General features: G+C 48.3%; 1 protein-coding gene across 4 annotated transcripts in view; it reads right to left on the bottom strand.

Annotated features, from left to right (window-relative positions):
- The window catches only part of ACO1 (aconitase 1), a 418,934-nt gene that overhangs the window by 260,746 nt on the left and 135,838 nt on the right, over window positions 1-22,350 (bottom strand). For all 4 annotated transcript variants that reach the window (XM_078675989.1, XM_078675987.1, XM_078675990.1 and 1 more), the window contains exon 2: window positions 13,972-14,089. In XM_078675989.1, coding sequence (XP_078532115.1) covers window positions 13,972-14,068 — 97 coding nt within the window. In that variant the 5' untranslated portion in view covers window positions 14,069-14,089. The remainder of the gene's footprint in view (window positions 1-13,971; window positions 14,090-22,350) is intronic.

Here is a 22,350-nt window from a genome sequence, read left to right as displayed (position 1 = left end):
CCTCCATGATCGGTTCAGTTAAAGCCTCAGTAAACGGAAGTGTAGGCTCTATAATAGAAGGAGAGTGTAAAACCTCTGTGAGGATGTTAGGTTTGTACTCAACAGTAGGTAAGGTCAGATTGAGTAGATCTGCAGCCTTTCTAATAACAACATGGTAGGGTGCCACGTCCTTAGATGGTGCATCAGAAACAGATGGCAAACCCCACTCAGGAGATAGTTCCAGACCACTAGCACTATGCAGGTCTTCAAAACAGTCCCCTTGATCTAGAAGTTCACCTTCTTCAACATCAGAATCTTCATACCTCTTTTCCTCCAATAGACGCTGAGCCCTGCGTCTCGACCATTTCATACGAACCGAAGTCGATGGATCCGGTAACGACTCCGACGGAGCCGGATCCGACGTCGAACGAGGAGCCGGGGCAGTTGGAGGATGTGACTCACGGACCGGCGTGGCACCTCGATCCAAATTACGAGGTCGATCCGGAGTCGGCGAAGCCGTATGCGGAGTCGATGACCTCGGTGGAGCCGTACCGAGCAAAGGTGTGTAAGGCGCCGGCATAAACGGCATAAAAGAAGCTGGGGCGTAACTTTGAGGAATGCCCAAGTTGAAAGACAATGGACCCATGGGACCAGCCGGTGCACCAGTGGGATACATTGCTCTCGAATAAACTCCAAACATCGCATTAAGGAAATGCGAGCAGTCCTGTCCTGGACCAGGAAAGGGAGGGTACAAACCTACTGGTTGACCTAAAGGAGGTTGCTCCGATATCGGTTCATTCTGACCCTCTTGATCCACAAGGACTACCACCGGAGTCGGAGCTCGAGGAACTTCCTCTTCATCTTCATGCTCCGAAGAATGGTGTGACTCCGGATCCGGTTCTTGTTCCGGAATCGGGGAACCTCCAGGAGACTGCAAGGGAGAAGGAGATACGAAGTCCTTGTGATGTTTACGAGACTTCTCATTCGAATCCGAAGACTCCTTCCCAGAATGATGTCTGGAGCTGTGTTTTCTCCTCTTGTGCTTCCTCTTTGAGGAGCTCGAAGCATGACCCGAAGCCGACTTGGATCCAGACCTCCACCTCTCTCTGGACCTTGACCTCGCTCTGGACCTTGACCTCGAAGCCGACCTCGATCTCGACTTCGAGCGTCTCGACGTCGACCTCGAAGATCTCCCAGTCTCTCTTCCCTTTACCTTCGCAAGAAGAAGTTTTGCTTCACGTTCTCGTAACGCCTTAGGATTCATCTTGAAGCAGGATCGACAGTTTTTAACATCGTGGTCCGATCCAAGACACCATAAACAATCGTTATGAGGATCGGTGATCGACATCATACGAGCGCAAGATCCACATTGCTTGAATCCGGTCTTCCTCGACGACATTCTCGACGAAGAAGGAGTAAATAAAGATGAAATAGTAATATTATAACTAGTAGAAGATACAAAGTATCGCAGAAGATCCCAGAAACCGTTCGCGTCGACGACGCGGAAAAAAGGGAACTGACGTCATCACGCCGACGTGCGTCTAATAAGGAGTCGGTGACGTCAGACGGGGTCGCGCGCGATGCCGTGCTCCTGTGACGTCGTCCACGCCGGCGTGCTACGAAGAAAAATTCCGAATGTTGCTGACGCAAGGGGGATATTCACAAGGTGAGGAATCCACACGGCAGATGTTTCTATCAGAAATATGGTTTTCAGCTGGTGTCATATGCTGATGACACTCAGCTAGTTGTGACCTTGGAACAGAAGGGACCTGAAAGGGCGGACGATTTTAGGACCTGCCTGGGGGAACTCGTGGACTGGATGAGACGGAATTGTCTCCAGTTAAATGCAGGGAAGACAGAGGTGATGGTGGTTGGGAACCAGCCCTCCCTCTGGTCACAGCATTGGTAGCCAGAAGCACTGGCAACCAGTCCAGGGCCGAAAGCCAAGGTGAAAAATCGGAGAGTCTGGTTCGAAGTCAATCTCTCCTCCTCGCAAATATCGGCTGTGGCTTGGACCTGTTTTGGCATCTTGAAGTTGATACGCAAGATCTTGGACCTCCTCCTCCTTAATGCTAAAAGGTCTATTGTACAGGCATTGCTCACGTCTCGCCTTGATTACGGTAATGTCCTGTATCTAGGGGTGGCTTCCGAAAATCGTATCTTTTTTTTTATCCTCATCTGCCCGACACACGTCCCTTAGATGCGGAGAAAACCACCCGACCAGCTCACTGCCATTGGGAGCAATGCCCTGGGAATTGAGCCGCTACACGCCTAGGCAGAAATTTTTATGAGTTGGTGGGAACAACCATGCATCTTGTAACGATATCTCAAGGCAGCTTTGTGCCAATAAATCCAGTTTGTAGGTGTCGAGATCTGGGCGGACCACCATACTGAGCCATTAGATGGGTGGGCTTAATCATCGGATATTTGGGAAAAAAAAAAAAAAAAAAACCCAAGAAGGCGAAACAGAAAAACCTCACTTCCACTCTGTCAGAAGTTTCCAAAATGTGAGGTTCTGAACTCTACATGATCTTTTCAAGTCTACCTTGGAGGTTTCATAAAGTGAGGTTAGCCATGCTGAGTGAGTGGGAGGGGTGGTGTCCACCCAGTGCATGCATATCTGCCGTCTTGCCAACAGGAAGGCATAAAATATAAAGGACCGTGCTGCCCCAGTGATGTTCTGGTCAAAACCAAGGATAACAAATGGTAAAGTTAAGGAAATGTTGATCTTAGTAATTGAATCCAAAGTTACTTTGATCTCCATCCAGTAAGTAGATATGTGGGGGCAGTCCCAGAACATGTGTATGTCGGAGGCTGCTGGCAGTTGGCATTTATTACAGCATTTCCCCTCTTGGTATTTGGATAAACGTAAAGGGGTGAGATACGCCCGATGTAAAGTAAACAGGTGGTTTCGTCTAAGCCAAGCGGGTTTAACCAATTTATACAGAAGGGAAAAGGATTCTGTCCACCCGTCCTCATCTAGTGTCGCAATTTCTCTACCCCATAGCTCCGTTGGGAGATGAAAGTCCCCATCTATCTCTTCCAGTATGGACCAGTACCAAAGAGCCACCTCCTTACCCCCTATCTGTTTTTCGACTAGCTGTTGTTCTAGAGAACTAATTCTCCCGGTATTAGAGTCTTTCCTGATTAATTCTTTGGCCCAGCTACTAATTTGTGTGTATTTAAATCTTGACAATGTCGGCCCTATTTTCTCCCTAAGGACATCCCACCGTATCAAGATACCTCCATATAACAATTCACCCCATCTAGAAAGCCCAGCTGTAATTAGGGGGGTTGCCAGAGAATCTTGCAGGCACAATGGGAGCCCAGGAGAGTCCCAAATTTGAGCGTAATTAGAATAGTACGCCAACCCCACTCTACGTTTGATTTGTACCCATGACTTCAGTTGTGTTAGTAGAGTCTTCAGCCTCACCTTCTTGAAAAATTTTCGATCTCCAAACTTAAATAAAAATCCATCTAATGGGAGGTTTGCCCCTACCAGCATTGCACAGCAACCAATCTTAACATCTTGCAGAAGGTCCAAAATGCCACAGCCCGGCTTATCCTGAACATACCTAGGAGGGCATCGGTCGGAGAAGCTTTCAAGGAACTACATTGTTACCTTTAAGGCTTTATGCCTTCGTCACAGGATCATTGGGGAAAGGGGACCGCGTTTCTTACGGCCTCTCCTGACAGTACACCAGCCTGCTCGAAATCTTAGATCATTGGGCAATGCAAGATTGACTGTGCCCCGGGTGCAGAAGGCGCGGATTGGTGGAAGATCCTTTGGTTTCTTGGCAGCAAAGGCCTGGAATGAGCTCCCAGTGGATCTTAGGACAACTGAGTCGGAGTCTTTATTTCGCAAGACATTGAAAACATGGCTCTTTCGACTCCCCCGGGGTGGGCTAAAGTGGTAAGGTGCCATCTTGTATGTATGCCCGCGTTTTCTTGGTGGCCAGTTTGGGAGGGTTTGGGGTTCAGCTATGTCCTAGCGCAGGGACACTACGGTTGAAGTAACCATTGCGCTTTATAAGCTTCCTAATAATAATACTGCTTTAAGGCTTTTTGTCCTTCCATGACCTCTTTGTTATGTCTCAGACAATCCTTTTCCCTGCTGGAAAGAACATCATACAATGGAAGCAGAAGAAGCGGCAACTCTTAAGTGCAAGCTGCACTGGTGTCCCTCCGGGTACCGGTGCGAAGCCCAGAGGCAAGATAATCCCAAACCACGTCTGAAGAGGCTGGTTGTTACGAATAAATTGCAATTCTTGAGCAGACACATTTAGCTGCATAATAAGATCAAATATTTCACAGTAGCCACTACCACACAGAAATATCGGTCAACTCAGCAGACAAACCCATCAAGTGTCCTTGATTGACTTAGTTTAAACAGTACAAGTAAACAAGTCTTTGGCATGAGTCCAACTGATTCTACCAGAATTAAATAAGATAGCTATAAGCTCTTTCCGGATGTACTGGCGCCGTATCTCCGATCGATGTTCTTGGAGTCACTGGAAGAGGGGTTTCTTCCTCCTGACCAGAGACTGGCCTCCATAGTAGTTATCCATAAGGAGGGTAAGCCGCGTGACCGTTGTGAATCCTTTAGACCTATTTCCCTGATCAATGCTGAACCTAAGATCCTAGCCAAAGTCCTTGCTAATCGTCTGGTGTCTGTTATAGGCGATCTGGTTCACCCGGACCAGTCCGGCTTTATACCGCACCGAAACACGGCACTTAACCTTCGGCGACTGCATGGAGTCCTCGCGAGAGCGGGGACTCTGCGGAAGCCGGCCATCTTGGCGTCCTTGGACGCCACCATGGCGTTTGACACGATCGAGTGGCCTTATCTTTGGGCGGTCCTCAGTAAATTCGGTTTTGGACCCGCCTTTATTCGCTGGGTGCAATTGCTCTATGCTGACCCCTTAGCCAGGGTGGTGGTGAATGGGCGGGCCTCGACCCCCTTTGCTCTTGGTAGGGGGACACGCCAGGGTTGTCCTTTGTCCCCGCTCTTGTTTGCCCTAGCTCTGGAACCACTGGCGGCTTGGTTGAGGTGGGAACCGTCCTTGAGGGGAATTAGATGGTCCCCGGACTTTGAGGATCGGATATCTCTGTACGCAGACGATATACTCTTGTACCTTACGTCACCTCGTAAGTCGTTAATCGTCCTTTTTGATGTTTTGACTTCCTTTCATAAAAATTCCGGTCTAGTTATCAACTGGTCAAAATCCTGTATTTATGTTCTTTCCGGTGACGCTCCACTTTTGCCACGTGGCTGTCCCATCTCGGTGGCGCTGGAGGGTTTTAGGTATCTGGGGATCTTTATTACCTTGGACCCCGCACTTCGATATAAACGCAATTTGCTGTCCCCCCTCCAGCGCCTCCGTGCGGATGTTGGAACGTGGAGTCGGCTTCCTCTCTCTCCTCTGGGACGAGCAGCGTTGTTTAAGATGATGTCGCTCCCCCGATTTCTCTATGCGCTTCAGAATACGCTCGATGTTGTACCGGCTAGCTATTTTCGGAAGATTGAGGGCCTCCAGAGGCAGTTGCTATGGGGGGGCCGGTCTCGCATTGCCCTTTCGAAGCTTACACTCCCGTGGTACGATGGCGGCATCGCTCTCCCTGACATCCGTCGCTACTACTGGGCCTCTCAGCTGGGGGCCATCAATCATGGCACCTACACTCCTTCGCCGAATCCGGCCTTTGCGATGGATAAATGGTTGTTGCCCGGTGGTGACTACAACAGGGCTCTGTATGCGAAGTTGACCGTCGGGTCACTTACGGGGCCCACTAAAACAGTCGTGCAGGTGTGGCATCGGGCCACGTCTGCTACAGGCTGGGCTGATAAGTTGACCCGTGCCACGCCGCTTTATGCCTCGGATAAACTTGGCTCCCTCTGGCGATCGAAGGGGTTTGATCGATGGGACATGATTGGGATCAGCAAGGTTGAAGATGTATGGATCAAGGGTAGGATCAAGTCGTTTGATGAAATGAAAGTTGAATATGGGCTGAATGATAGAGAATCTTTTAGATATGCGCAGGTCCGACACGCGGTCCTGTCTGTTTTCCCCCTGGGCTCGGATGTTCCGGAAGCGTCCCCGCTTGAGGATCGGATACTGGATGGGCATGTCCCTGATAGCACGATCTCCCTCATTTATAAAAAGTTAATCAATATTAGGATTGATCTATTGTATAGCCTTCGGGAGTTGTGGACTAGTGATGGTCTGGAGCTGGATGATGAGGACTGGCAGGCTGCGCTCTCTTCTCCTAAGGAGGTAGCTATTCCGGCACTCCTTCGATTTGTCCAGCTCAAAATTCTTCATAGGGTATATGTGACAGGTCCGCGTCTGGTGCGCATGGGATTCTCGGCGGATGGATTGTGCAGACGTGGTTGCGGTACGGTGGCCACGTTCCTACATATCATTTGGGAATGCCCTGCTGTACTACACTATTGGAATCGCGTGCATGATGTAATGAGTGAGGTTATGGGTGTGCTGTTGAAGCCTGAAGCGCGGAGATGCTTGTTGAATGTTTGGGAACCGAATGATTGTACCCAAGCGCAGCTTCGATGGGTGACACTGGGTAACATGATAGCCAAGCGTGACATTGCCCAGCTTTGGGGTGCTCAGAGGCCTCCTACGGTTCTGGCATGGCAACAGAACATGGACTGGTCCATGTTTCGTGAAAAGACTGTGTATGTCTCCCGGGGCAGACCTGGCAAGTGGGGGAAGATTTGGACTCAATGGAACGCGTATCGTGGAGATATATGTACCCCCCCCCCCTTTCGGAATTTGATACCGACTTGTCTTCCTCCCAACCTGATGTTTCCTCCGCAGAAGTATAGATATATTGATTGTTTCTGTTCTCCTTCTCTCCCCCCCATCCCACAGTATATTTTGAATGCGATACTGTTAGCTTTACGTTTGTAACCCCCCCCCCGCATAACCACATGATGACATGCTTGTACTGGACTGCCTTGTTTTCTTTTGTTTTTCTATTTTCTTGTTCTTTACATTCAATAAAAAAGTTAAAAAAAAAAAAAAAAGATAGCTATATTCTTGCACAGTCTACAAAGTATTAAGTCTCTGCAGATACCAGCTATACACAGAAGAATGGAAAGCTGCTCTGGACAAGATCAATTAGGATACTCGAGCACTCGAAAACCAGATATCGCCCAAGCAAAGTGATTTGACAATCCTAGAAAGGACCACCAGTATGGGTCATTTTTGTTGACATTCCCTAATATAAAAGACGAAAGAAACACTGTTGAATAAGGAGTCAAATCAGAAACCGTGCACAGCATGCGTTGTCTAGTAGTTTAATATGAATTGTAAATTACACCTTGAGGCTTCCACTGAACTTGCGCCTCTTAAACATCGCTTACAATAAACAGTCCTCTAATTTGCAACAAAAACGGCCATTCCGAGATACCATAATCTGCTTTCCTGAAAAAACTGAATAAGTCTCCTTCGTTTTAGGGCAGGTTGTAAATGGGCCCCTATAAAATATAATTAAATCTCTTCAGGACCCTTCATGTGGTCGTTTAAGGTTTTTGATTCATGAACTTAACGGTTTCAATCATTAACAAGCAATGATTACATTCGAAAGTTGTACCATTTAGAGGCATAAAAATGGGAAGGGACAGAAGAGGCTACCAGAAGATGGTCACAAGAATTTAAAGAGGAGTATCATCGAAGAGTGTTCACTATCTATTGGCAGCTGTTGATATCATTCAATTCCTTATGATTACGAGACACTTGACAGCCAATGTCTCTGAAGGTTCACAGCTACAATGCTGCGACTTTAGTGGAGAAGCAGAATAAACCTTGATCCGAGAATTAAACTGGGGAGGTGTGAAATGCTTAAGGGCTGTGCAACAATTGAGCGAGGAGAAATAAAGCATGTCAGGAAATACGCGTAATAGACACCAATAGGCCAGGGGCGGAGCTATGCGCCCGTCTCTCGCCTATTGGTGTCTATTTTACAGAACAGCAAGCAGTGAAAGGCCAATAGCAGGCCGCAAATGGAAACTCACATGCACAAGCGTGAGGAATTTGCAGGTCCATTTTCAAACCCCCCTCAAAAGGGCTTTTCGCTTCGCGAGCCCTAAAAAGATGGGGTAGCACCGCAATCTCATTTTCAAAATTTCATTATGAAGCTTGGGGTCTGGCAGCTGGGACAAATACAGGAAAACATCATCTCGACCTTACATCTACAGTGTAAACTTGGTGGTTTCTCTAGAAGGTAGATCATATCCAGAGTGCAACCCACTTTTTAGGTCGATTCTGTCAATGCAGGTTTAGTAGGGTAGAGAGAAGAAAATTCTATGCGCCCCATGTAGTATGCACAGCTTTAAGATCCTATATCCTTAAATGAACGTCCCTGGCTCACTCTCCTTCACTGACAAGGATGTCTCCTCAACAAAGCTTAGAAATGTTTAATACTGCTTCATCCCAACCTATCTTATTTACGAACTTTATCGTGCAGGAATTGGCCCTTACATACCAGAGAGCCAAGTGTAATTATCTTCAAATACCCTGAGACATTGTACTCTGGGCAGACTTGGTCGGCCCTTAAGGACTGCACTTTCCACCAAATCCCAAATAGAGGGTTTATCAAGTGTAAAGATATCTGCACCATATAGGGTAAGGGGAGGTATTTCCGTTCATAGACTTTCAGGAAGGGAACCAGAGACATGCCCCATAGAACTGGTTAAACTTAGTCATGCAAGTGGTTTGTAGCAGAGCTCTAGATCTTAAGCTCCCAATATAAGCATTCCACTTTTTAAATTCCTAGTAAATGTAAACCCCAGATATTCATATGAATCCACCACTTTGACTGGGATAGAGTGCAAACCCCATGTATAAAAAGTTGTTACGATGTGGTTTTAATACTAGAACCAAAAATCACTTGATGCAGGCAAGTTTCAGTGTTTTAAAAGTAGCAATACTGTTCAAGAATGCAGTAATGTTTTGTAACTCCAGTTATATAATTTACAGTATTAAGAATGTTTTCTGTAAATGTCAATCAAGTACAGTTGAATGCTTCTGCAGTGATATGGTTAGACAGTGCAATGCAATAGATAGAACTACAATGCAATGCTATGGAGGTAAACAATGTTACACAGTTTGCAGGCAAGTACTCAACTTACTCCCTCAGGCGTTGAGTGTTTAGGACAATACAGGGCAAGTTTCACGACCTGGTAGGTATTGCACCGCCAGTGGTAATGGGGCCGCTGGGCGCAGAGGTCACTGGGCCCAATGTCATCCAATGATGCCCTTCACAGTTTGCAGATAGGTACCCTCGGTCTTACGGCAACTGCCCAGGGGGTTGAGGTAGGCACAGGGCGGGGCACAAAACAACACCAAAGCGACATCCCCAGTGGCACAGGGGCAGCCAAATGCAAATCAGCATGGGGGCCCAATGCTTTTAAATGGAGGTCGTAGAGGGCAAAGGCCAATGGGCCCCTGACCTTGGGGTAGCTACACCCCCTAAATGCCTGCCTCCAATAGGAGGGGGTACTTCCCTAAACCCTATTGGCCATCTTTCCCCATCTTCAAGATGGTGGACAGTGAATTTTGTGCTTTACCTCGCTTCCCCCACCAGAGGAGTGGGGGTTGGCAAAAGTGGGCACACCTCCTGGCTATTGCACGTTTCCTGCCTTTCTTCCTGCCAAAAGGGGCTGAGGTAGGAAGGGAGATACAGGAGAGGATGGGGTGGTGACCAAAGGTCGCTGAGCCCTTTGATGCTCACTGCCTCAGATTACACATCCTGGCTGGGAGGGGGTGTGAAGCCCTCCGCCCGACATAGGCTTCGTTACTGAGAGCGCTGGCTCTCAACCTATGTGTCCAGAACAGCGTCTCGGGTCAGCAGGCTGGCTCAGAGCAGTTAAGAACACACTAGAGTTGTTAGTCTTTCAGTGGACCCCGGAGTGCATTTTTTTAAAATAAATCCAACCCTGACATCAGGGTGGGTTTATTATGAGGGGTAGTTTGATATCAAACACGGCTAGGTTCAGTGAAACACTCATGATGTTGTAAAACTCTACTTTAGGGAGTTTACAGCCCATGACTCTATAAGGCTTCACTGTCACGTGCAATATTAACAATGGATTTAATATTGCAGGGCCTTATCTGCTCATGCAGATATGTCCTCACCATAAATATGTTGCACTCTGCCTTAGGGCAGAGAGGCCTTCCAGAGGGATGACTTGCATATACCTGGGCAGTGCTGCTTTGGCATGCAACACAGGGCTGTGTGCCACATTGACCTTTCGTTTTTCTCTGCACAAGGCACGCAGGCTGCAGGCCAGTTCGCATGGCCTTGGTGAGGGGTCCCCAGGTTGACAATACTAGTGCTGCAGCCCTTGAGTACCCTCTTCAGTATCAATGCCCTATGTACCAGGGGTACCATTTCATAAGGTCTTACGCAGGGGTGTCTTAAGTTGGTCCAATTGTGGATTTGTTTTGGGAGAAAGAACAAAGGTACTGGGAACCTGATTGGCAGTGCACATTCAGTCAAAGCGCATCAGAAGTTTGGCAAAAAGTGGGGATGTACCCCAGCTTCCTACACCTATGCTGTCTAGTTACCTTCCTCAAATAGGATTTCATGTTCTGACAGGAAGCCTCGAACCACCCTACAGCTCGGTTCTTGCTTTTTGACCATACCGTATGATTATTTAAAGGTCACTCGTATGCATGTCAGCACATTGTCTAAAACCATGCTATACCAAACAATTTTATCTTAAGTTGACTCAACAATACATCATTATATATATATATATAGATTTGGTATGCGGCCAAAAGCTGTAAGTAAGGCATGTTCAAGCGTGTAGTGAGTCTCCACTGGAAACTTTTTCCTAGAGGTAAAACCCTTGCAACCTCCACCATTTCCTCACAGCATAGGGTGGCAGAGTGTGCCCAATGGTATAATATATAAATAAGGAGATTGAAAGCTTAAGAAGCAACACTATTTTGTCTCCTTAAGCAAACACACACAGAAGCAAAAGATAGAAGTTTTTTTGTTGCGGCTCAGTTATTGGTGGATTGTTTTCACTTTGCAAAGGCTCCCATTATAGGATGTTGCAATTTATATTAGTAGTAATGAGTTCCGGGTCAGTAAGATCCACGCATATTCTGGAGAAGATGGAAGATTTTTAAAATTGAAACAAGAATAGGTAAACTGACATATGTTCTATTTATACTACAAATGCCAACAGTCCAGTTGTTATTAATGTAATTGATGCAGCAATTTGCGATTGAACTAGCCACTGACCACTCTGCATTGAATTTCATGTAGAAACCTATGTAACTCTGCACAGTTGACCAATAAGAGTCATCTGGGGCACATGGTTTGCAAACAATGGTATTTTCTTGAATACATTATGTAACCAGAGGTTGTGGCCCTCAAAATATTGCCAACTATACTGTACCTCAAAGCACACCAACATTATTCTTGAATTTGAGATGTGTACCCTTCTCTGTCTTAAATTCTGCCATAGTAACAGAGGTACATCCGACTGTGCGGTCTGATCACTCCGCTGATCATGGAATTTATCTTTCCTGGAAAAAGCACTATCTCCTGACTACAAACTATTTGCTAAGGTTCTTGCCTTTAGGCTATTCAGACCCATAACTTATTTAGTTTCTAGTGGCAACATGGTTTTATACACGGATACGTTCATATTAACACCGCATTGCACTTTGACACATCCTCCAATACCAGTTCTAATTTGTTATGGGTACTCTGCCAAACGGTGCAATTCTGGTGTGTTTTTAAACTCCAATTCTAAAACTAAGTGTACATCTGGCAGTTCATACATGTTCTATGGGCTGTTAATCCAGCCATACCGATATACAGTGAGGTACAATGCAGGATGTCACCTTTCCTACACGGATATTTGCACTTTACTCATACCCATAACATCATGACCACTTCCCAAAAAGTTGCTTCCCCAGCCATTTGAAAAAACACAAGTAATAGAAATCACAGCCTAAGCTGATGATGTGGCAATATAGGTCACCTTAACTGCCATTGCTATAGAGATTAATTTGAAAAAGCCTAGGATTTTTGACAGGTAGCTGGATACCAGCAAAATCATAATAATCCTCATCAACAATGTTCTTCTCCATTGAGACAAATGTAATAGGCTGAGGGATTTCGTTGAGAGGCCAATGCAATAAATAAAAATAATAGGATCGAAATGCCTCCATAATTTAATTTATATATATATATATATATATATATATATATATATATATATATATATATATATATATATATATATATATATATATATACACATATACATATACACACACACATACACACACCCAGTCACCCACCCACCCACCGACCCACACACACACACCCACACACCCACCGCATTTGTAAAGTGTGCAGCTACCTCAGGCGAGGTGTCCCGGCGCTGGAGGCGGTTGGGAAGATTAAGCGAGCCATTGCCCAGAGTCACATGGTGCTGGGCTAACCTGCCACCGGCGCCAGGGATTGAACCATGAGCCCCATGTTCCGGCGTCAGTCACCCTGGCCGCTGCACCACACCTCTTCCATACCACTATACATGGTGCATAATGTTTATAAATAATTATCTTCAGTGGTATGAAATGGATTGTGCTTTTTGAAACTGCCATTCGGACAAGGAGAGTGGGCCATGCTCACTTTTAAAATGTTGATTAGATCTTAATGGGAGGTCAGAGGATATACCTCTTGCAAGTTGATTCTGCTACTTTTTCAATGCATTAGTTCATTGCAATTAAAATGGTTATAAACTAAGATGCTGAATTGCATCACTGTGGCAAGCTGAACCTATTAGGGCCATTTTATAGTTTTTGTAGGGATCTATGTAGTAAATGTAATTTTAAGAGTACTACCAGCAATCCTTAATGATTATTACTCTGTCTGGAAAGCGAAGGATAGATTTTACTTCTCCCAATTATGTTCTCCATAGGAACCAAATCATTTGAGGACCTTAAGTGGAAATCTTTCACACCAGGCTTTTTTTTATATTTACAGTTAAGAGATATTATCTTTAAGGGTCAACTTAGACTGAATATAATAAATTAAGGTTCTAATCTAGATTTGCTGCTTCCACTGATTACTATGCCCAACATATACTATTTCTAGCTGTGTTTTTAATAGAAGTCCTCATAATATAGTGCATTTACTTCAGAGGTGGTTCAATATTTTGCCTCTGGCTTGATTTACATTGATGCACTAAGATCTTCGTTTTCAAAAAGTGAAATTACAACACTAAAAGACACTGTAAAAGTTCTATTACACTCTCTTGCACTTATACAAATCAACCTGTTGCGGAGAGGGTTGCATTCCACGGTGCATGCACAACGATGCGAAGAATATACATATGTTTGCTAATTTCTATCACACAAGTCTAATTTTGTGAATAAGCATCTGAACTCCTCTTATTGCCTCAATGCAATGAATACTAATACTAATAGAGGAGTTGTAAAACATATATACACACATCCTTTTTCACTTGCCAACTTAGAAAAATACAAAAGTCCTTAGCCCAAGGTTCGTGGTATGTATTTGCTAAATGTGACTAAAAGTGCACAATTTTCCAAAAGAAGCATGCCTATCAAGCGTAGAGACCACTTAGTCTTACTTAGAACAAGTCTCAAGGAAGGGGTGAGATAGGGACTATAAAAGGTTTTATTACATTACTAATGTCTCAAATTAGAAAAGTGCCTAAAAGGAATTGGAAATATTTTTATCATCTCAGGTTAAGTGTAGTTAGAGTTAAGAGTAGTTCTGGTTGGGCAGGTAGTGCATGCTACATTTTTGTAGGTTTTACATTGGCCCCTTCAATAGTGACATACAACCGTTGCTGGATAAACACATAATTAAAACATATTTAATATCCTTACGCATATACAAGCAGTGTTCCATTCCAATGTACATCTTCGGGAGCCACACTATAAAAAAATCATGTCACAATTGACCACATGGTTTACATACCATATCTCGAATCATTTAACTTATTCAGATTGTAGAACTTTTTTTCTGGCTGCTCAGGGTTCAATGGGTCAACGATGTGTGCAAAGGGATTGCTCATGATTATAGACTGTCAGTGTACCTGAAAGAAAATGAAATAATCATTAGCCAAGGAAAGTTAACCATTAGGAACATCATATGCCATACTGTGCACCAACATATTAGAACACAACACATCCACAACATACCCTTTAGTGCACAACACTGTACTAAAGTCTTATAGCAAGCAAACAGTAGTCAACCAAAGGGCACACAACCCTTGTCATAGACATTACCCAGAAACCATCAAGAGATGCCACCTAAACCTTAATCAACCTACATGCGAAGTACATGTAATTAATAACCTATATATTTCAAAAACACTAACCTCGAATTTCTTGTCCATCTAAATTCCAAGCCACTTATTCACTATCCCCTTCCTCTCTGTCTTACCTAGAATCATTCTCGCTTCTCCTGATGTTCATTTACTTCTGGATAAATCTTGCCCATTTGCTTCTCCCACTAATCTTTGTGCAGCACACCTGCTGAAGGACAAGCCCAATTATCTTGGAATATCTCTGTGCATTTTTCAACAGCTCTTTAGAATCAGGTTTGTCGCAATTGTCTGGAAAAATGTAGGGGGTCTCCCCTTAACTGAAAGCTCTGGCGACAAAGCTTTTTCAAAAGCAGCTGCCCTCTTTGGAATTCTCCTCCTTGGTGTCTTGGCTGTCAACCTTCCCTGGCGCTGTTCGGAAAAAAGTTGAACCCTGGCTTTACAATTTATAACCCTAGTATTTAGTCTATCTCTACCCCCCCCCCCCCCCCCCCCCCAACGAAATTAACAGCTGATCATTCGGATGAGTGAAGTTAAACAACATTTTTAAGGCACATACACCCATATATGCAATAATCCCATACGTAAAAAAAACATACAACCAATAATCTGATATTCGCTAGGCTGATAAATATTTTCGGATCTGATCAAGGAGAAATCTCAAACAGAAGAAAGCCGGCCAAGATTCTTTAAGCTTTACCAGATCATATAAATAGTTTATTAAAGCAGATAGGACTGTCAAGACTATTCTATTAAGAGAATGTGTACATATTTATGCACGAAGGGGAGTAATCAATAAAACGCAAAACAAGGACAGCCTCATCTAGCACTCAGTGGCATTGCACTGGATGAAACCGTTTCTACACACTGCATGGAAGATGATGCAATTACACTGGACACTAAATGATGGGCAAGTAAGCATATGGCTGTGATCAAAGTGTGATGACCTAAGTGGCCTAGGGATGCAACACACATATTAACCAGAACAAACAAGAACTGGTCACAGGAAAAAGATATAGTTGGCCCTAGTATGCACATTTAGTTTTATCCTAGTTTTTTCTTAAAAACCTTTATTTTTTTCATATTTTGGAGAATACAAAAAGCAAACCCCCCCCCCCCCAATCCCCCCCCCACATAGGCATCAATAAAAACAGCAGTACACAGGTCGATGGACTCATTACGGCACTCACGGAACAAGACCACATCTGTAAACAAGGAAGTGCACGTGACAGAGAAGCGTCACCAGCATTATATTACAGTACACGTGAGGAATGCAGGCCAGGTCTTATAAATCGCACCATACAGACAGATACTCATATACTTGCATCCCCCTCCCCCTCCGGGCTTAAGTCAGGTGCAGAGAACAGCTCGCCACTGGTCCCCTCCGAATCAGATTGAGACTCTGTGCCAAACCCCGCCATACACATGGTTCGCCAAGCCAACAGGTCCTCCTGTAGTTTGTCATCTTTCCTGGAGCACTGGATATGTGTTTCCTCAGCTAGTACCCACTCCCTCACATCTTTAAGCCAAGTGTCTACCTCAGGGGCTCTTTGTCCCATCCACGTAATGGCGACCCTACGCCTAGCTAAAACCAGCATCAATTGTAGCAACTTATACGGGAGTTTCCGTTTCCTGGGCTTAGGTACCAATCCCAACAGACAGCACAAGGGGGACAAGTCAACTCGGAGGCCGGTAGCAGCCGCAACACGACCCACTACCCCCGCCCAGAAGCTCCCCACCAGGGGACATTCCCAGGCCATATGTAGGAATCCCGCCCCACCCGCACCACACCTGGGGCAATTGTCCCGTCTGTCCGGCGAAAACCGGCTCACCACCGTGGGGGAAAGATAGGTACGATGAAGAAAATTGAAGTGAACCAGCTTGAAGCGAGCATTACAAGAAACTCGCCTTGTCAATGTCCTATGAGTTTCCTCTGACTTTGGTCCAGGGGCGCACCCAGGTCCCTTTCCCAGGGCGCCGATGACGGTGGGACCGGGGGGCTGAATCGCGCTTCATAGCCGCGTACAGCAGAGTAATCAATTTACGTCCCCTGCCACAGGACAACATAATATGAAGCGTATGGGTCGTCTGAGGGGTGTCCGGGCACTGCGGCCAGATCGTTCGCACAATGGAGCGCAGGCCCTGGTATTGAAGAAACTGCCCTCCGCTGAGGCCAAATGTTTCCTCCGCCTGCTCATAAGTCAGGAAACTGTCTGAGGGGTACAGGTCCGCAAGCAACTCACAGCCCCCCCTCTCTCCATGCACGGAAGGACATCTGGCTCTCCACCTCCACCATAGGGGCCAGGATCCAAATCGGCAACTCCCTATGAAAGGGTGCCGAGCACAGGATCCTCTCCATGAAACGTTGCCATACATTAGCCGTGTGCCGGACCACATATGGTAGCCCGGGTGAAGCCCCCGAACCTCGCATCAGTGCCTGCTGAAGCTCTTGCACCGTGGCCCGCCCAGTCAGCAGGTTCGTCTCCCACGTATCTGTGTCGGCAAACCATCTGGCCACCGGAAGGAGCTGTGCCGCATATTAATAGAGGTCAAAGCGTGGGGCCTCCAAACCCCCTTCCTCAAAGGAGCAGACGACTGTGCTCAGGGCCACCCTGCTACGCCTTCCCGCCCACAGCAGGGACGTGAGCAGTGAATTGAGGGTTCTAAACACCGTCGGCAGAAGGGGGCACAGCAAATTCTGAAGAATATACAGCACTCTCGGCAGCATCACCATTTTGGCAATGGCCAGCCGCCCCATGAGGGAGAGTGGCAAAACATTCCAGAACTTTACCGAATGATACAGCGAGGCAATCACTCTGTCCGCATTACGGGCGAGGGACTGGTCTTCCGTCGGGGTCACGTGGATGCCCAAATATCTAAAGCTGGTCAGTTCCCAGCGTAGCCCCAGCTCCGGTAGGTCCTCCGTGCGCACTGTGTCAAATCCCGAAAGCGGAAAAATCAGAGATTTATTGCGATTGAGGCGCAGGCCCGAGGCCTCCCCAAAGGAGTCAAGGAGCTGTAACAACCGTGGAAGGGCCTCCCTAGGGCTGGACAAGTAGAACAACGCGTCATCTGCGTAGAGCGACAAAACATGACAGGTGCCGCCTACCATGATGCCCCATTGATTGAGCTCAGTGCGAATCTTAACCGCAACAGGCTCTATGGCCAGGGCGAAAAGCAACGGTGACAAGGGGCACCCCTGTCTCGTTCCCCGCCCCAGCTGCCACTCCTCCGATCTCGCCCCGCCAAGGCAGACCCGGGCACTCGGGGAATTATACAAAATCTTGATCCAGCGAGCGAAGTTGGGTCCAAAGCCCATCTTCCGGAGCACCTCCTGCAGATATCCCCAAACTACCGTATCGAAGGCCTTGGCTAGATCTATAGAGACCAAGACCATCTGCTCTTCCCTACCGCTCAACTCGTGCTGTATATGGTTTAACCGTCTCCGGTTCATCGCCTTATTACGACCCGGTATAAACCACACTGGTCTTGATGCACCATGTATGGCACCAGCCGAGTAACCAGCAGTTTGGTCAATATTTTAACATCCGTATTGATCATAGTGATGGGGCGGTATGAGGAAGGGTCATGATTGTCCCCCCTGGCTTGAGAATCATACAGATCTCCCCCTGAGCCATGTTCCTTGGAAGAACTCCCCTCTCAAAGGCCTCTAGATAGACCTGGAACAGGAGTGGCGCCAATCTTTCCCAAAACTCATAATAGAACTCCGCGGAGAATCCATCACTCCCCGGCGACTTGGCGCGCGGCAAGCGAGCAAGCGCTCCTTGTATCTCCAATAGACTCAGGGCCGAATCCAGGTCTTCACGGTCCGAGTCTGAAAGGGTCGGCACTAGCAACTCCTGCAAATAAGGGAGATAAGTGGCCGCCGAAATGGCCGGGTTCGCCTGATACACTAGTTGCAGATGGGACTGGAGGACCTCAAGGAGGGCCCGCTCCGAATAAACTATCTCACCCGCCTGGTCGTGTAGGGCAACAATACGTTTGGGTGTCTGTTCCCGTTTCAGGATCCAGGCCAAAAGCCTCCCCGACTTGTCACCTTCTCGGTAAAGGCGTTGCCTATATTGGCCCAGGGTGTACCTGTCCAATCGATCCAGGATATCATGTACCCGGGCTCGAGCCGCTTGTTCCTCCCGCCGCTGGGGACCGCTAGGGTCGACCACCAATTGGGCCCTCAAGACAACGTCCTCCTCCCACTGGAGCTCGCGAAGAAGCTGCCTACGAACTCCGTAGGTAAGCCCCATACAAGCGCCGCGCACCACTGTCTTAAGGGCCTCCCACCTGGTAGCCAGGGAGAGCGTCCTATCACGCCAGTTGATATCTGTGTAGTCCTCTATCGCCTTATCTACATGCGCCCTACCCACCTGGTCACGGAGTATATCCACCGGGAGCCTCCAGGTGCGAGGTCGAGTCACCTGGGATCCCCACTGAACATCACAACTCACCGGGAAATGATCGGACAGGAACCGGGCTTGGTGTGTCACCTCCATCACCAGGCTAGTCCCGGCATCAGCCACCAAGATCCGGTCGAGACGGCTATGCGTATTGTGCGTGGGCGAGAAACAAGAATACAGCCGCTGGGTCGGGTGTTTCAGGCGCCAGATATCTACCGCTCCCACAATATTCACAACTTCTCTAAGCTGGGCAGTCATGCGGGGTTTAGCACCCTCCCGAGGGGGGGACCTATCCAGGACTGGATCAAGAATACAGTTGAAATCCCCGAACCAGAACAATGGGGTCCCCAGATCATGGGTGGAAGTATCTCGCAATTCCCCAAAGAATGTCGGGTCATCAATGTTGGGAGCGTAGGAGTTCAATATGACCAATTCCTTCCCGTCCAGTGTAGCTCTGAGGAACAGGTACCGCCCCTGAATGTCCGCCTCCATGTATTGCATAGCGAACGGCACCCCCGGCGCCACCCAAATCAGGACCCCCCCCTAGCATAAGAGGAGAAGGACGCATGATACAACTGTCCACGCCACTTTTTCCCTAGCTTTTGTGCCCCGTCATCCACCAGGTGGGTCACCTGCAGACAAGCTATAGATATTTTATGTCTCCGGAGGTAGGAGAGGACCTGTATCGCTTGGTGCATGTACCCAGCCCCCTCACGTTCCAACTCAGAAACTTATACCCCATGGGTTCCAAAAACTTCAACCCGGTCGTATCATCTCCCTCACAGAGTGACTCTTCCCCAGTGCCCGACCTGTAATACAAATGATGCCAAAAACATTACCCCAGAACTTCCCCTTCCAACAACCCCCTCTCCCCCCACCCACGAGCAAAATGTCAGAAACAACCACACGCGCCACTCTGCCCTTCCCCTGCCGGTGCCAGGACGTACACAGCCACCCCATACTCCTAAGAAGGCCAACCCACTACAACAACATTGAAAACAACCCCCCCCCCCACCCCGACACCCCACCAAACCCATCGTTCATATCAAAAGTTCAGACTCGACCTTACGACTCAAAACCATGCACACTCACTGCAATAACCCGGAACATGCTCTCGTCCCACCGCCTGTCATGTCCCTCAATCTAAAGGAGACCCCCCCCCACCCACCTCGGCGGGTCCACCCCGGGAGACCCATAGCCAGCTAAGTAGCCCATTTACGGCTCCCAGACTGAGTCACCCATCAAACATAATGCTCACGGAAATTACCAAGTCTCTCTCAAGAGGGAACTTCAGCCCTTGGGGGTCCACTCACCGCAGTCTCCGCGACCACCGGGGCCGTCCGCGGTACTGCGTCGGCCGTTACCAGAAGTGTATCTGGGACCAGGATGTCATCTTGTTCAGGAGGGAGGACCGCCCGAGGCCATCAGCCACCTCCACCGGTCCCAAATGCAGGGCCCCATCCTCGCCAACCAGAACTCTGCCGCTCTCCTGGCTGTCCGCCGCCCCGGATCGGCATCTCCGCCTGCTTTTGCGTCTCCTGGATTGGCGGGAGCCCCATCTCCCCCGGGGAATCCCACGCTCTCCCGGAGTGAGGTCGTCTCCCCGGATCTCCAGCCACTCCCAGACCTCGGCCGGGGCCTCGAAAAAGGGCGCCTTTCCCTGCGACAGTACCTTGAGCTTGGCTGGGTATAGGAGCATGTATTGCAAGTGCATCTCCCTGAGTTTCTGTTCGGGGGGGGGACGGACGACCAATCTCTCTGCCAAAAATATAGTCCTGCCAGGCCAATACAAAGTCAGAGTCCACAGGGACACCAGTCCAGCGGGGCCCACAGGCGACCCCCACACCAGCAGGCGCCCCCAACCAAGGCACAGGACGAGGACCCCCAGAGGTGTATCAGGGGAAAGAGGGAGCCCCCCGCCACCGGTGGCCGGGCCAGGCGCCAACCACGACGGGCCCCCAAGTCAGAGCAGGTCCGGGGCGTCCAGGCCGGCCCCCGCCAGCAGTGCAGATCAAAACGCGCTCTCCTCCGCCCCCCCGGGGGCGATCCAAAACACGAGTGGCAGGCGCTCTGCAGCCTAGAGTCCTGGCCCCCGCAAAACCCACTCCACCCGCATTACGTATGACGCCGCTACCCTCTCAGCACTCAACCCCGGCCGACTCCCTAACTGCTACCAAGCCGCCCCAGGAACCACCCATGGACCCTTCACCTGCCACTCCTGCAAGTTCGACTGAATCAGGACCCACACCAAATCCACAAACTCCAAGCAGAACTCCGACAACAACCACCTGAAGTGCATCCTGCTCAACACCCGCTCGGTCCACAGACACGCCATTGAACTTTAGAACCTACTCGACACCACATCGCCGGACGTCGCCTTTCTTACAGAAACCTGGATGAACGCCTCATCAGCACCCGACATCGCCATAGCCATCCTGGACGGCTTCAAGATCATCCGAAAAGACCGCACCAACCAAACAGGAGGAGGCATCGCCATCGTCCAATAAAACACCATCCGCATCACGACCAGCTCCGACGATAACCTCGCAGCCGCCGAACACCTTCACTTCCAGATCCACACCGACCCCAAGACCACACTCAGAGGCACCCTCATCTACAGACCACCAGGACCCCGCACACATTTCAGCGAAGACATCACGGACTTCATCAGCCCACACGCCCTCCCCACCGAGGACTACATTCTACTGGGAGACCTCAACTTCCACCTGGAAAAGAACGACAGCAACACCACCACCCTTCTGGACAACCTCGCCAATCTCGGACTCAAACAACTTGTTGACACCCCCACCCACCGTGCCGGGCACACGCTCGACCCAATCTTCACCTCCAGCAAGCACATCTCCTTCAATAACACCACAGCTCTCCATTGGACGGACCACAGCTGCGTTCACTTCAACTACAAAAAGACCACGACCTACAACCACCCACAACCAATTCCCCGCAGAAACTGGAACAAAATCACCACCAACCAGCTCTTCACATCGCTCCACCAAAACCCTCCTGCCAATTCATCGGACCCAAACCAAGCAGCCACCAACCTCACACAATGGATCTCCCACAACGCTGAAGAATTAGCACCCTTGAAAAACAATCAAACCAAACAAGGTTGGAAAAAAGCCCCCTGGTTCAATGATGACCTTAAGAAATCCAAGAAGATCTGTTGCACCCTCGAGAAAGCCTGGCGAAAAAACCCAACCACTGACAACCTAACCACCCTCAAGAACGCCACCCGAAAACACCACCAACTGATCCGATCCACCAAGAAATCAGCATTCAAGGATCGACTCAACAACAACGCCCACAACAGCAAAGAACTGTTCAACATCGTCAAAGAGTTTACCAACCCCACCGCCGGCACCAACGACATCACTCCCTCCCAAGACCTCTGCGACTCTCTAGCCTCGTTCTTCCACAACAAAATCGCTGACATACATAACAGCTTTGGAGACCAGTCCACCCCACCCACCTCCGAACTAAAATCCTCCTCCAACAACCTTTGCGCCTGGAACCCAATCACCACTGAAGACACCATCCGCCTAATGAACACCATCCACTCAGGATCGCCAACCGACCCATGCCCCCACCACATTTTCAACA

The sequence above is a fragment of the Lissotriton helveticus genome, chromosome 2_1 (genome assembly GCF_964261635.1).
Source record: "Lissotriton helveticus chromosome 2_1, aLisHel1.1, whole genome shotgun sequence".
NCBI lineage: Eukaryota > Metazoa > Chordata > Amphibia > Caudata > Salamandridae > Lissotriton > Lissotriton helveticus.
Note: the sequence above shows the minus strand (reverse complement) of the source record. Positions and strands in the feature narration are given on the sequence as shown.